Below are 16,615 nucleotides of genomic sequence, written 5' to 3' on the forward strand. Positions count from 1 at the left end.
GATTCTCTTGGGCAAGTATATAGAAGGGTCTTGAAGACTAAAATGTGCATTTACAACCCTCAAGCAGGGTCTCCACATGAAAAGTACACAGGAGTAAAGAGGAATATCTCAAAGCAAAGCCTGGAATATTCCTCCATACTCTGTAAGCATCAGAAAGCTGTTCCCTATTGAATACATACAGTCTGAATCCAATACCTCTCTCTCTCTCTCTCTCTACTAAAAAGAACTTATATTCAACACCCAATGCAAATACATCCTTTGTGTCTACTGTGAGCCAGGCTCTCCTATGGGGATACAGGAAACAACACAGGACTATTTGTTCTTCTGGGGCCCACAGACTGCTTTGGGTTCTTTTCAGAGATAATATGCACATGGCAGACTTATAATAGCAGAATCAAAGTATATCTCTTTATTTGTTCACCATTAGTTTAATTCGAGCAAAACCTCTCAGTATTCCAACAGACCTAATGTCTTCTGCTTCTGTGAATTCATGGCACGAGAGACAAGCATGAAAACAATAGCCGCATCGAGTGCCTGAAAACTCCAAGGAGAGCAAGGATTATAAAGTAAAGGGCTGCTACCTAGGTGCGCCTATAATAAGAACCAATCCATGGGATGCCTGGGTGGTCAGCAGTTGAGCCTCTGCCTTCAGCCCAGGGCGTGATCCTAGAGTTCCAGAATCAAGTCCCAGATCAGGCTCCCTGCATGGAGCCTGCTTCTCCCTCTGCCTGTGTCTCTGACACTCTCTCTCTCTCTCTCTCTCTGTCTCTCATGAATAAATAAATAAAATCTAAAAAAAAAAAAAAAAAATCCAGGTACGCAGACAGGGATCAGGGAAGGTTTCCCTGAGAAAATGACCCTGAAGCTGGGAACTGAGGAGTGTTAATAAGGTGAAGTGACAAAGGAACATTATCCTAGTATAATCCCACCCATAACATCATATGAGCAATCATATTCCCATCAGATGTCTATCAGGCAGTTAGACGTCCAACTTTAACATTGTTCTTTCTGCCTTGAATGTTCTTTCTGAAGTTATCTCCATGGCTTGCTCTCTGATCTCCTTCGAAGTTCTGTTCAAATATCACTATATCAGAGAAACAGACTTGTGTAAAATGGTAATGCTCCCATTAGCACACCCTTCCTATCTGGCCCTATTTTACTGTCTCCACAGCATATATCACCATCTCACATAACATTCACTTATTTGTTTACTGCTCTGTCTCTTCCAGTTGACTACAAAGCTCCAGAAGGATAATAACTTCAATTTGCTTCCTGGTACATCCCCAGGCCCTAGAAGAGAACCCAGCATAGAGTCTGTGCTTAATAACTATTTGGTGAATGAATGAATGAATCACGCCACTACCAATGTCTACTGTTGGGGGAAATATTTGGGGGACATCTGTCTAACTCCCTAGAACACTCATCTCTAACAACTGTTTTTCCTTACAGACTTAGTTGTTCTAAGTGATCATGTCCTGGGTACCACTCCTTGGACCAGATATGGATGGCAACTGAGCCAATGAGAATCCTAGACTTTGGTAAAAAGACTAAAGTTGCTGGTTTCAACCTGTAAGGGACCAGAAGTACGGTCTGTAAGTCAAGAAGCTGAGGAATCTATGGAAGGAAACAAAGGATGAAGCAGGTATCTAGAGAGCAGGGATACTGGATACAGAGAGGGCAGCCAGATGGAGCAGGAGGGTGAAAGAAGGAGTGGCAGCTGAAGTACTGTCAGCAGCAAGACTTCCACCCTGCACTTGGGTCTTGCAGTCAGATGGAATGTCCAGGTTCAACCCAGTGTACCCTGGCAGCTCAGGCCCAGAGGACTCCAAAGGGAAGAACGGGTGGAGAGAGAGTACACATACCCTATAAACGTGGCCATACAACACAGATCTCACCAAGATGCACAAAGGCTGAGTTCTGGTTTCAGGTAAAGCACATTGCAGGCACAAAATTCTAAGATCATAACCTGCCTTTTCATTTATGTAGTGAGTGTCTCGTTTTAGCAGAACTTTGCTCCATTACAACAATCTAGCACTATTAGCTGCCTCTTCACATTCATAAGCAGAGAGATGCAGGAGATACAAGATGTGTACACAGAGCAAAAATGGGCAGTCTCTAGGAACAAAATCAGACTTGGGGTTACAACGTTTCGTCCTACAACAAACCCTAGAAGAAGATCAACAACCTGAATTTATTTATTATTCTTTTTTTAGATTTTATTTTTTATTTTTTAGATTTTATTTATTAATTTATTCATGAGAGACACACAGAGAGAGGTAGAGACACAGTCAGAGGGAGAAGCAGGCTTCCCACAGGGAGCCCCATGCGGGACTCAATCCCAGAACTCCAGGATCATGCCCTGAGCTGAAGTCAGACGCTCGACCACTGAGTGACCCAGGTATCCCCTGAATTTCTTTTAGAAGCAAAGAAGAAAAGACCTAACCCAAAGAGCTTCATAAGAAGCTTGTATTTACATCCTTTGTATTTAAGGATGTATAAAATGCAGAAATAATCTCTAAGTGTCCTCTGGGGTAACATATCTGAAAGGACGCATAGAGTTTTACAGATAACAGAGTCGGCCATAGAAACAAACAAAACACAGCTGTCGGAGTTAAATTACAAGAGACATTGCAATTTAGAGTTCTGGTTCACTTTTAAAGAGCATGAGAACACACAGTAAGAAGAAACTGATCCCAAATGTATCACCTCCCAGGAAACAACTGAAATAATTGCTAAAATAATAATGCCTTGCTGTTGGGATCAAACTTCAGTTTCACAGGATTTAGAATATAAGTCTCTGCTTCCACATATCTCATTTTTTCTTTAATGGTTTGATTCTGTTCTTAGCCATCCTCCCTTCACCCCAACCTTAAAGGGCATTTTTTAAGAATTAACTGGATTTGAGGGACGCCGAGACCATCAATGGTTGAGCATCTGCCTTCGGCTCAGGGCATGATCCTGGTCCGGAGGTCAAGTCCCGCATGGGGCTCCCTGCAAGGAGCCTGCTTTTCTCTCTGTCTGTGTGTCTCTACCTCTTTTTCTGTGTCTCTCATGAATAAATAAATTTTTTAATTAATTAACTAGTTAATTAACTGGATTTGAGAAGCGGGTACCTAAGAGACCCAGAAAGCAGACCATCAGCTATTATCTACCTTTGGTTATCAGATTTAACACTCTGATGTAGTGAATGATGCTTTATCACATCAGACTGATCTCTACAGAGAAGACATGATCTTGTTTTTTCCACTTCCCCGAAAAGCCAACTCAATCCCCCTCACCTTTTTTGTTAATAATGTATAAAAGATGACCTGAATTTGAAATGTCACAGAGTGAAACCAATAGGCCAGCAATTACAATCAACCTTCTTTTTCCAAGGCCAGAAAAGTAAGGCTAGGAGTTCAAAGCTCATATCTTGACCCCACCAAGATCTCGAAAACCACCCCTGCCACCACAAGCTCTCTGGGAACGTCTGACTTTTCCCCTAAGTATTGCCTAAGTGAACTTAGTGTTCAAAAATCCACCACTACGACAGACACCCACCTCACTGTTGTCATTTTTTTTGAAAGTTCATAGTCACTGTAAAGGAAGTGTGTGTATGAATGATCACCTGAGCTACCATTTTATTTATTTATTTTTTTTAAAATATTTTTTTTTTAAATTCTTATTTATTTATGATAGTCACAGAGAGATAGAGAGAGGCAGAGATAAAGGCAGAGGGAGAAGCAGGCTCTATGCACCGGGAGCCCGACGTGGGATTCGATCCCGGGTCTCCAGGATCGCGCCCTGGGCCAAAGGCAGGCGCCAAACCGCTGCGCCACCCAGGGATCCCCTGAGCTACCATTTTAAAACAATGTGTCAGATGAACATGGATCTAGACTGAAAATAGCTCACTACGTCTTATCTTTACCAAGAAAGTTCAACATCTTTTAATTTTCTTTTTAAAGATTGTATTTATTTGAAAGAGAGAGAGAGAGAGAAAGAGAAATCACAAGCAGGGGCAGAGGGAGAGCGAGAAACAGGCTCCCCACTGTGCAGGGAGCTTGACTCGGGACTCGATCCTGGGACTCCAGGATCATGCCCTGGGCCAAAGGCAGGCACTCAACTGCTGAGCTACCCAGGTGTCCTGAATAAATAAAATATTTAAAAAAATAACAATAATTAATAATAATAATAATAATAAAAAGATGAGTGACAACTATTGTGTTTTTTAACATGGAACATTAAAAATGTTACTATTAGGGTGCCTGGGTGGCTCAGTAGGTTAAGCTCCACCTTCTGTTTAAGTCATGATCCCAAGGTCCTGAGCCCCATGTTGGGCTCCCTGCTCAAGGGGAGCCTGCTTCTCCTCTCTGTTGTTGCTGTTGTTGGAGAAAGCAGGGCTTTTGTCCTGAAAGTTCCTTATGGTTTGGATTTTGCTGAGTTGTGATTACTAAAAAGTTTAATATTTTTTTCCAAAAAAATATATATATTTTTTTCTACCCCCAAAGGTGATGATATTAAGAGGCAGGGTATCCTTCTAAAAGAAAGAGACCTCACAGGGGCACCTGGGTGGCTCAGTCAGGTGAGCGTCTGATTCTTGACTTCAGCTCAGATCATGATCTCAGGGTCATAGGATCAAGCCCTGTGTCAGGCTCCATGCTCAGTGTGGAGCTTGCTTGGGATTCTCTCTCCTCCCCCACTGCCCCTCCCTACTGCCCTCCCTACCCCTGCTCACAAGCATGTACACACACTCCTTCTCTAAAAAAGAGAGAGAGAGAGACCCCACAGAGCTCCCTCATCCTTTCTGCTATCTAAGCTTACAAGAGTCTACAACCCAGAAGAGGGCCCTCACCTGACCATGCTAGCACCCTGATCTCAGACTTCCAGAACTATGAAAAATACATTTCTGTCTATAAACTATCCTGTGGTATTTTGCTACTGAAGACTGAGTGGACTAAGATGAGGGAGAGGAAGAAGAAAGAGGAGAGGAAAGGATGGAAGGGAGCCAAAATATTAAGAGACATAAGACTTTTAAAAGAGAGGTATGTGTGAAGCATATCTAAATCATAATCCAACAAATTTTTTTTTAATTTTTATTTATTTATGATAGTCACAGAGAGAGAGAGGGAGAGAGAGGCAGAGACATAGGCAGAGGGAGAAGCAGGCTCCATGCACCGGGAGCCCGACGTGGGATTCGATCCCGGGTCTCCACGATCGCACCCTGGGCCAAAGGCAGGCGCCAAACCGCTGCGCCACCCAGGGATCCCCCAACAAATTTTTTTAATTATAAAACAAGTGGCATAATTTAGTGATATCTGATGAACTTGTGTTCTTTTCTTCTAGATGTGGAAGAGTATTTTGATTAATTTTTTAAGAATTCCATAAATACTGAAATATTTACAAATAAAATAATAATTGGCAAAGTTGATAATGACATATGGGGGTTCTTTATACAAATCTATATAACACATTCAAAGTTTTTTTTTTTTCAAAGTTTTTTCTTAATCAAGTAGGAAAAGGCACTCTCCATTAACACAAACTGCATGTTTGTGCACACGTGCACACATGTCAATCAGGAAAATGTGAACAGTGAATGACACCCATTTAACATTGTTACTATTAATAGTTTTACATGTGAGAATGATATTCTGGTTTAAATCTTGTGAAATGAAATAGTTATACACGAAAAAACACCTGGGATTTGCTTCAAGATAAGACAAGGCTGGGGGCACCTGGGTGGCTCAGGCAGTTGAGCATTCAGCCTCTGGTTTTGGCTCAGATCATGATCTCAGGGTTGTGGAATCCAGCCCTGGGTCAGACTCCATGCTCAGCATGGAATCTACTTGAGATTCTCTCTCTCCTTTTACATCTCCTCCCCACGCTCACTCACTCTCTCTAAAAATGAATATATAAAATCTTAAAAAAAAAAAAGATAAGCCAAGGCTAGGGGAACCACTGGGGAGTAGCTAAAAAAGACTGGCCCTATATCAACAATTGTTAATGTTTGGTGATAGACACATTGCTGTGATTATGCTCTTCTCTCTGCTTTTGTATATATTTGATATTTTACATAATAAAAAGTTTTGAAAAATAGGTTCTTCATTCAAATTTTAATGCAAGGGCAGCCCCGGTGGCACAGCGGTTTAGCGCCGCCTGCAGCCCAGGGCGTGATCCTGGAGACCCAGGATCGAGTCCCACGTCAGGCTCTCTGTGTGGTGCCTGCTTCTCCCTCTGCCTGTGTCTCTGCCTCTCTCTCTCTCTCTGTCTCTATGAATAAATAAAATAAAATCTTAAAAAAAAAAACAAATTTTAACGCAAGGTTTGTAAAATGTCTATTTCATGAGGCTTTATACATGAAATGAATGAAATAAAGTGAAAGTAATTAAATGAATAGATATGCTGCCCTTTATTTTTTCTGCTGGTGGGACAGAATGAAGGGAGCAGTGAGCTTGAGGTTTAAAAATTCTGACTCATTATGTTGATCATCACTGTCTTCCCTCTCTCAGCTAGAAGCTCCTTAAAGACAGAAACCCTGTCCATCCTGTTCACCATGATGTCCTCAGCGATTAACGTAACACCTCGTATGAACGAATAAACCTGAGCTCAGGTTCTTGTGGAGCAAGGACTATAACTGTTCTATTCTGCACTCAACCTAAGTGCTATAGCACAATCAATATTTGTGGTATAGAGATTGGAGGATTTACTCAACCTCCCCAAGACTCAGGCTGCCCCCCTCCATAAAATGGAAATAACGTTTATCTCAACAAGTTTATTGGAACTACTGTGGTTTCAAGGAATTCATGTGGCCATTCATTCATTTCACAAATATTTATGAATTCTAAAGTCCTACAGAAAGTATGGAATAGTCAATCATTCCCATAAACAGAATAGTAATAATAAAACAATACAACGTTACCTTAATGTAAATATCCATCCATGGCTCCATTCATGGAGTTTCTACTGTGTACTAGGCACTGTGCCACATGCTAGGGGTAACTATTAAGGTAAGGTACAATTCTTGTTTTTGAGGAGGTTTCCAATCAAATGGATAAGAAGAGAGAACAACATTACAATATGAACTGGTAAGTAACATACCAGGGAAATAGGAACACAGCACGTTCCCTCTGGAGACATTCTCCTACCCAAGTTGGTTTCAGGAAAGAAATCAGTTCACTTAACTTCCCAAAGTTATAAATGTCAACTCCCAAATTAAAACCACCATGAGGTATTTCATTTTTATTTATTCACTGCAAGAAGGCTATAGATTCTTTCTAAAGAAGCCAGCCAATGCTGGAAATCTTCCAAAGGAATTAGATCCTTTTGTTTTTCTGTTTTTTTGCCAGCAGTCCAAACCAAAAGAGCCAAATGGAGCTATTGGCTCATCCATTTAATATTAACTGCCAACTCCCTTCTCCCAGAACACAATGCCCTTCTATTTCAAAGAAGCCCCCTCAGCAACTTGTGCCATGTCAATCAATGGCTGAATTAAGAAAGAATACAGATTCAAGTCTTTTATCCAATTCCAAATACAGGGCCAACTTTTCTCTCATTAAAAATAGTATTTAATAACTCAAGTTAAAAAAAATTTTTTTAATAACTTACCTCAAATTCTTCCCAAAAGCCTTGTTTGACTTTATCTGTGGTCTCAGCTAATTTGCTTAGTTCTCGAACCCGGCTTTCTATTTCAGCTGCATTGATACGTGTTGTGTTGAGGGGCTAATCAAATTCAGCAGTTGGTGTGAAATGAAGAAAGTATTACCAAAAAAAAAAAAAAAAAAAGGTGTTAATGCAAAAAAAAAAATTTCCATGTTTATATTCATAAGGCAAGAGTAAGAAATTCAAAGGACATGGTAATTCACAAAGTTTTCAAATACACTTTCACTTTCTTTTCTATTTTGTGAGGAAATCTTTCTTCAATCTCCACACATACTTTACTCCAGTAACATAAATTCAAAACTATTTTTCTTTATAAATAGACCACAACATTACTTAGAGAGATGATATAATCTGCCACTAGGTAAACTCTGAAATAGCAATAGCTCCAAAGTGAGTAAGGTAACCCAAAGTAACCAAAGGTAAATCTAGAATAAAAATTTGGTAAAAACTTGCTTTAAAAACTCTAGGAGAAAAAAATAAAAAATAAAAAATAAAAAATAAAAATAAAAAAATAAAAACTCCAGGAGGGGAACACCTGGGTGGCTTAGTGGTTGAGCATCTACCTTTGGTTCAGGTCATGATCCCTGGTCCAGGATCAAGTCCCACATTGGGTTCCCTGCATGGAGCCTGCATCTCCCTCTGCCTGTCTCTGCCTTTCTCTCTCTCTCTCTCTCTCTGTGTGTCTCTCATGAATAAAAAAAATAAAATCTTAAAAAAAAAAAAAAAAAACCTCTAGGAGGCCTTTTAGAGATACACATGGAGACAATCCTGGAAACGATGCAAGATCTGGAATTTGTTTCCAAACACTGAAGGTGGAGAATAGTGAGTGCAGTAACAATGAAACAAGACTTGGTAAATTGATCAGTGTGTGTGTAAGTTCATGACACTATTCTACTACTCTATATTTGAAATATTCCATCAGGAGTTTTTTAACTCTTTTTTTTAAATTTTTTTTTTATTTATTTATGATAGTCATACAGAGAGAGAGAGAGAGAGGCAGAGACATAGGCAGAGGAAGAAGCAGGCTCCATGCACCAGGAGCCTGACGTGGGATTCGATCCCGGGTCTCCAGGATCACGCCCTGGGCCAAAAGCAAGCGCCAAACCGCTGCGCCACCCAGGGATCCCGAGTTTTTTAACTCTATAAGGAGATAAGAGTTTTAGCTCACCTGCTTAAGTTGTAGTACTGTGCCCAAAGTTTCCACCATGGGATTCTTCTTATAATGCTCCACAAGATCTGTCAAAGAGTCAAACCGTTCTCCTCCACCAACATCATATTTCAGTTCCTTTCAAGACCAAAAAAACAAACAAAAAGTCCTGCTTATTATCTTTATGTTAAATTACTGTTTTTCCCAACTGAAGTATACAGACTGACTCTCACCCAAAGATCAAACAGCTATAGTAGTACAAAGAAAAGGAAACGAGGACAATGGAAGGGCAAAGGCTGACCCAATGTGAAAGAGCTGACTGCGAGGTGTGAGATGCTCTAAGTATCTCTCAGCAACTCGAGTACAAAAAATTGTCCCCTTCATAAGTTAACTAAGTAGTTAAAGAAATGAAAAACAGTATTCTTTACTATTTACTTACATTCTAGGCTAAGCAACTATACGGCAGGCTGCTGAAGAGAAGATAAGTAACAACTTCTCTCTGAAGCACAAATTCCAAGGCTGCGTAGGCAGCACTGAAGGCAAAATATACATGTCTCTACTTTCCTCTTGTAATGAAAATTTAAAAGGGAAATTATAAACAGAGACTAGGTAACTTTTTTCTAATAAAAAGATCAAAATAGGCTATTTAAAGGAAACAACAGGAAAGGATGTTATTATTATTACTCAGAAAATAGAATACGCTAGAAATTATATATGAAAAAAAAAAAGAAAAAAAAATGAGAAAAAAAAAAGAAATTATATATGAAGATATTCAGGTACAATCTTTTATTTAAAAATAAAACTGATCGGGATCCCTGGGTGGCTCAGTGGTTTAGCACCTGCCTTTGGTCCAGGGCGCGCAATCCTGGAGTCCCGGGATTGAGTTCCGCGTCAGGATCCCAGCATGGAGCCTGCTTCTTCCTCTGCCTGTGTCTCTGCCTCTCTCTCTCTCTCTCTCTCTCTCTCTATCTTTATCATGAATAAATAAATAAAATCTTTAAAAAAATAAAAATAAAAATAAAACTGTGATTGGAGTGTGGGGAAGAAGTATTTTCAGAATGACAAAGGACTTCTGAAAATCCATTCTTCCATAAAAGCAACAAAAACACTAATAAAAATGGTCATCAGAGGTGCCTGGATGGCTTAGTCAGTTAAGCATCTACCTTCAGCTCAGGTCATGAGCCCTGCAAGAGAGCTTCTCTCTCTACCCCTCCCTCCTCTTTGTGATCTGTTTCTCTCTCATGCTTTCCCTCTCTCAAATAAATAAATAAATAAAATCTTAAAAAAAAAAAAAAGGCTCTCATAATATTTCTCAGAACCCTGGAAATTAACCAAGAACTTGCAACAGTCCAAGAAACATTTATTCAAGAAAAATGACTAAGGAGCAAACCGTAGCATTTTAACTTGCCCTATCTTCCCATGTATCTTTCTTCAGCTCTTCTATAGTCTTGAAAACAAACAGCCTCATAACCACAGTAGCTATGAAAGCCCGCAACCTAGCACAGCTACAGAGGACAGAATGAATTTAGAGCTCTCTCATGGGACCTATCCCCAGAGAATAATCCCTCCAGGCAAACCTTGTTTCACTGCACTTTGCTTTATTGCGCTTTGCTGATATGTATTTTTTACAAATTAAAGGTTTGTGGTAACCCTCCATCAAGCAAGTCTATTGGTACCATCTTTCCAATAGTATTTGCTCACTTTATGTCTCTGTGTCATATTTTGGTAATTCTTTCAGTATTTCAAACTTTTTCATTATTATTATATTTGTTATGGTGATCCATAATCAGTGATTATAACTCACTGAAAGCTCATATGATGGTTAGCACTTTTTAGCAATCAAGTATTTTTTAATGTTGTCCCCCAAAAAAGTATATTGTCTATTTTTTCAGACATAATGCTACTGCACACTTAATAAACTACAGTATAGTATAGCATAAACGTAACTTTTATATGCACTGGGAAACCAAAAAATTCATTTGACTTGCTTTATTGCCATATTAATTTTACTGTAGTAGTCTAGAATTAAATCCATAATATCTCTGAGATACACCTGTATTTGGCCTGGTTAGCAGCTCCCTGAAAAAGTCCTGTTTTCAGAGCCTGTGTTTATTTGACCTGACTTAGAGCTCACCTGGTCCTGTCTTCAGGGGATCTGCTAAAAATAATCAACAGCAACTGTTTAGTATCACAGTAGCCTGCAGCAGGGAATACCAGTTAAGGCAAATAAGAGACTGACCAAAAGGAAAGAAGTAAAATCTAGGCAATGTCTACAGAGGGCTTGGAAAACTAACATAGAGAGGCAAACCAAAACACAGATTGTTAATTATAGAGAACTATTGGTTACTAGAGGGGAGGCAGGTGGGAGGATGGGGGAAATAGGTAATGGGAATTAAGGAGTGTACTTATTGTGAGAAGTACCAGCCTTTGTACGGAAATGCTGAATCACTATATTGTACACCTGAAACTATTATACTGTATGTTAACTAACTGGAATTTAAATTAAAAGTAAAAGAAAAAAAAAAAACTCTAACATATTCTCAAGAAGCTAGAAGGCTATGTGTATGTGCAAGGCCATGTGAAATCCAGGGAAGATCCAAGAAAACCCTAATCTTCACCTCTAGCTCATCCTGAAGTTCTGTGCAAACAGAAAGTGAAGGCTAAGACAGTGTTATAATCTGCCAGAGCAATGAAACCGTGCCCCAATACACACACACACAGACGCGCGTGCACACACACAGCCCCCTTGGCAAAGGCTGGGAGACCTAATGATTCATGGCACTTAAGGAAATCTCAGTCCAATCATTAACTGACCACTAAGCTAACCAAGCAAAGACTTCAGTGGCTACTCATGGCAAAGAATGAAGGAAAGTCACGAAACACAGAAAGAGCAACAATAACTACAGCAACAATAAAAAGTAGCAAAAACAAACCATGGAAAAGATGTCATCTAATTTCCAGAATCACCATATTACTTAAAATGTCTTGTTTCCAACAAAAAAATTAGGAAACATGCAAAGCAACAGGAAAGTATGGACCAAACATGGGGGGTCGGGGGGAGTACTCAATAAACACTATCCTTGAGAAAGCCCAGATAAAGAATTGAAATCAACTAGTATAAATATGTTAAAAGAACTAAAGGAAACTGTACTTTATAAATTAAAATATGAGGATGTTGTCTCACCAAATAGAGGGTATCATAAACATCTATACACAAATGTTTATGTGTACATAAACAGCACTATTCATAATAGCCAAATGCCCGTCAATTCTTTTAATGAATGAACAAAATGTACTCCAGCCACACAATGGAATATTTGACAATAAAGAGTTTGTTGGCATACACCACAAAATGGATAAACCTTGTATGTAAAGTAAAAAAAACCAATGTAAAAGCCACATTTTATAGAATTCCATCTACATGAAACATCCAAAACAGGCAAATCCATAAAAATAAAAAAAAGATTAGCGGATATCAAGAGCTGGAAGGAGAAGAAATAATGAGGTAATGAACACAGGGTTTCTTTTTGGGGTGATGAAAATGTTCTGGAATTAGGGTCAGTGGTTGCATAATATGTGCACATACCAAAAATCACTAAACTGTCCAATTTAAAAGGGTGAATTGTATAGTATGGAATCGTACCTCAATAAAGCTGGGTTTTTAAAATATATATGTGATTTAAAAACAATCAATAAGTCAATAAGTGAATTGACTTATTTTTTTAGGAAACTATGTCAAAACAAAGTTTGACATAGTTGACGAAGAATCAACCTCCTTAGTTCTATTACCACATTAAAAACAATAGGGCAGCCCGGGTGGCTCAGCGGTTTAGCACCGCCTTCAGCCCAGGGTGTGATCCTGGAGTCCCAGGATCGAGTCCCACATGCGGCTCCCTGCATGGAGCCTGCTTCTCCCTCTGCCTGTGTCTCTGCCTCTCTCTCTCTCTCTCTCTGTGTCTCTCATGAATAAATAAATAAAATCTTATAAATAAATAAATAAATAAATAAATAAATAATAAATAAATAAATAAATAGTGGGATCCCTGGGTGGCTCAGCAGTTTGAGCATCTGCCTTCAGCTCAGGGCGTGATCCGGAGTCTGAGGATCGAGTCCCGCATCGGGCTCCCTGCAAGGAGCCTGCTTCTCCCTCTGTCTGTGTCTCTGCCTCTCTCTCTCTCTCTCTGTGTCTCTCATGAATAAATAAATAAAATCTTAAAAAAAAAAAAAAAAACAATAAATAGTGAGTTCAGGGGCACCTGGCTGTTTCGGTCAGTGGAGCTTCACCTCAGGGTTGTAAGTCTGAGCCCCATGTTATGTGTAAAGATTACTTAAAAATAAAATCAAGAAAGAAGGGAGAGAGGGAGGGAGAAAGAAAAGGAGGGAGAAAAGAAGGAAGGAAAGACAGGAGGAAGGAGGGAAGGAAGAAAGGAAGGGGAAAGGAAGGAAAGAGAGAGGGAGGGAAGAGAGAGAGAGAAAGAAAGAAGGAGTTCAATTTTCCCAGCATTAATGCAGGAACTCTGGACTATGAATGCAGTCATAGGTGCATAGTGAGAATCAGAGAAGCTGAGGCCATCACTTCTGAAACATGGCGAATGAGGCTGACCCCAGCAAAAACAGATTAGCCAGTACGGGGCAAAAGGTGATACACTGAGGCATGACTTAATCTGCCAGCGAGAGACTGGAAATGATTTAATAAAGTTCTGAAACAATGAAACAATTATAATAAATAATGTTCTAAAAGCATATACGCCTATGATTGGAGGAGCCAGGAGATTCTGACCAGAAGTGATGTCCGTCTTCCTCCCGCAGAAGAATCACCCAAAGACGACATTCTGCCAGACCGGTAGTTCAAGTGGGACCTTACCTGACAACGGATCATGACATGGGTCACTTTAGACTTGCCATCATTGCTCTCCCCTTTGTCATCACCAGTGCGGACAGAGAGAACAAAATCTCCAGGGTGGCTCTGGCTCTCTCGTACCAGGAAGCTACCATGTTTTCCTTTCTCAGTTAGTAATTTCTCTGCTTCTTTCCCAGACAGGTGTCCATGAAACCACCTAAAATGAAATGTTGATTTTAAATGAAAAATCAATGGAGTTCTGCCACAGGTTCATAGTATTCTCTCACAAAACTACTATATAGAGCCATCTTTCCTGAACTCAGTTAAAAAACAGACTCATTCCTCTAAGAGACTGGCCAATCCCACATGAGACAACATGCTTCCCAAACAGGCAGGAAAAAAATGAGAAAGATGTTAAGAATAATCATTAAACTTTTTTAATGGGCCCACAGTCATTTGTAAACAAATGCCCTCACTCTTTCCTATTTTCTTTTGAATCTCCCATCTTTGAAAAATGCACTTTGTCATTTCTCCATGCCCTACCCTAGAAGGACTATTGAATCACGGTCCATTTAAAGAAATTAAAATACTGGCGCCTGGGTGGCTCAGTCAGTTAAACATCTGCCTTAAGCTTGAGTCATGATCTGGGGGTCCTGAGATCAAGCCCCACGTCTGGCTCCCTACTCAGGAGAGGGTCTGCTTCTTCCTCTGCCCCTTACCCCCCACTCCCTGCTCGTGCCTTCTCTCAAGTAAATAAATAAAATCATAAAAAAATAAAGAAGAAGAAAGAAAGAAAGAAGAAAGAAAGAAAGAAAGAAAGAAAGAAAGAAAGAAAGAAAGAAAGAAAGAAAGAAAGAAAGAAGAAAGAAAGAAAGAAAGAAAGAAAGAAAGAAAGAAAGAAAGAAAGAAAAAGAAATTAAAATAGGTGGTCATGGTAGAAACAAAAAAATCGGGCAGCCCGGGTGGCTCAGTGGTTTAGCACTGCCTTAGGCCCAGGGCCTGATCCTGGAGACCCGGGATCGAGTCCCGCATCAGGCTCCCTGCATGGAGCCTGCTTCTCCCTCTGCCTGTGTCTCTGCCTCTCTCTCTCTCTCACTCTCTCTCTCTGTCTCATGAATAAATAAATAAAATCTTAAAAAAAAAAGAAAAAAAGAAACAAAAAAATCATCTGAATGTTTGTCCTTGTTTTAGTATGTGAACATTACATTAAAAAATTTTCATTATAAATTAATTTAAGCGCTCCAAATTCCTTAATATTTCCAACCAATACTTCAACAGCTTCCAAGTTTGCTGTCAGTATCTTTAGACTGACTGTATGCTGGGTTATCATTTCTAAAGCATATAATATTTATGGAAAGGCTGAAGGATTTTGCTAAAAAAATGAATTCCCATGCCTCCCAACCAGAAATAGCAATATACTACATTTGAAAGGAGCCCAGCAATCTGCATTTTTACCCAGTACTCAAGAGTCCTGATGCGGGTCACGAGAGGACAGATTTTGAGATATCACTCTAAGATACTAAAAAAAAAACATTTTAACGGGGCATCTGGCTGGCTCAGTCAGAAGAGCCTGTGACTCTTGACCTTGGAGTCATGAGTTCAAGCCCCATGTTGGGGATAGAGATTAAATAAATAAACAAACAAACTTTTTAAAAAAACCTTCACATAGTTATATTAATAATGTGGCTTTTTCCCTCAGGATCTTGATAAGAAAGCAAGCACTAACTATCATGGCAGATAGTGCTAGTGTAGTGGCTCATCACTAGAGGAATACACAGTGAATTGTTTTTCATCCACCCTCAAATGAACAGAGTAAAATTCAGAAACAAACTGAGTTGGCAGACAGCCTTTTGCTTGAAGTTATAGTATAGCTAGAGAAATTATCTGCCTGTAACAGCACTGACATGAAGATGCAAGTTGAAGAGACCTACCTGAAGATACAAAATATACAAACCTAATTAAGTAGACCCTGAGTTTGTACTGAGTCAGAGAGGAGAGTGGGAATGTAGAAAACCAATAAAATCAATAAAAGTAAGTCAAGTCTCAGCTTTCATCAGCTTAGTTCCAAATCAAGCGAAAGATGATCTCTGAAATAACGTAATTCCCTCTAAGCAAGGTCATTCTCCCACATTTGTGGATATAACAGAACAGAACTGATGAAAAATCTGACCCTCTGCAAGCTCTGACTTTCAGCTTCTGAGCTTAAACTGACATCTGTTGGTGGCATGGCTGAATAGCTGATGGGGAGCTGCTACAGGGAACTGCTGCTGTTTGGGTGCCTCCATTAGCACTTATTTTCCTCTCCTAATTCTTAAAGATTATTGGCTCGAATTCAATAATCTTAAAATTACTGCATGTACCAAGTATATACAGGAATAGTCTGTGACCCCTGCAAAATTAAGCATAAGGAACGTTAATCGAAGCTTTCACCAGAAAAAAGGCACTCTGAAAATAATTTCATCCTATGATTCTTGCTTCAGTAAAACTTACTTAGTTGCAAATATTACAGCTTGAGAAACAGGTAAAGCCAAAGCCCCGTAATGCATTCGTAGAACACCTATGGCATGGAAGAGGTGCATTAAACGTCACTGACCTTTCAGAGGTAGGATCTGCACAGTTCAGAGGATATTTAAGCTCAATAACATCTCCATTCTTCTCTTTTAATTGTCCGTGATGTTCCATATAATACTGGACCAACTCAGCCAACGTGGCAAACTTTTCCCCTCCATACAAGTCATAGTAATCACCAGTGTTCTGAATCTTGATGTGGGTGACAGCGCCATTTCTTCTAAAAGAGTCCATTAGGGGGGAAACAAAAACTAATAAAGAGCTATACTAGTAAAAATGGATCTCATATTCTATATCAGATTTCACCTAAACATTGAAACATACCCAAGGAGCCAGTTTACAAGTCAACCATTTCAACACAAAGGCTTTGTTGCCTGGCTCCTTTCCCTTGTACAACTTCTATTTTGGAAGTCTGACCGAAATGC

At 39.6% G+C, this 16,615-nt stretch overlaps 1 protein-coding gene across 3 annotated transcripts in view; it reads right to left on the reverse strand.

Moving 5' to 3' along the window:
- PTPN11 (protein tyrosine phosphatase non-receptor type 11) overlaps positions 1-16,615 on the reverse strand; it is an 84,411-nt gene that overhangs the window by 40,398 nt on the left and 27,398 nt on the right. For all 3 annotated transcript variants that reach the window (XM_041728899.1, XM_041728898.1, XM_041728900.1), the window contains exons 3-6: positions 16,216-16,410; positions 13,647-13,839; positions 8,804-8,920; positions 7,582-7,695 (exon numbers count right to left, since the gene is read on the reverse strand). In XM_041728899.1, the coding sequence (XP_041584833.1) occupies positions 7,582-7,695; positions 8,804-8,920; positions 13,647-13,839; positions 16,216-16,410 (619 nt within the window). The remainder of the gene's footprint in view (positions 1-7,581; positions 7,696-8,803; positions 8,921-13,646; positions 13,840-16,215; positions 16,411-16,615) is intronic.

This window comes from Vulpes lagopus, chromosome 14 (assembly GCF_018345385.1).
Source record: "Vulpes lagopus strain Blue_001 chromosome 14, ASM1834538v1, whole genome shotgun sequence".
Taxonomy (NCBI): domain Eukaryota; kingdom Metazoa; phylum Chordata; class Mammalia; order Carnivora; family Canidae; genus Vulpes; species Vulpes lagopus.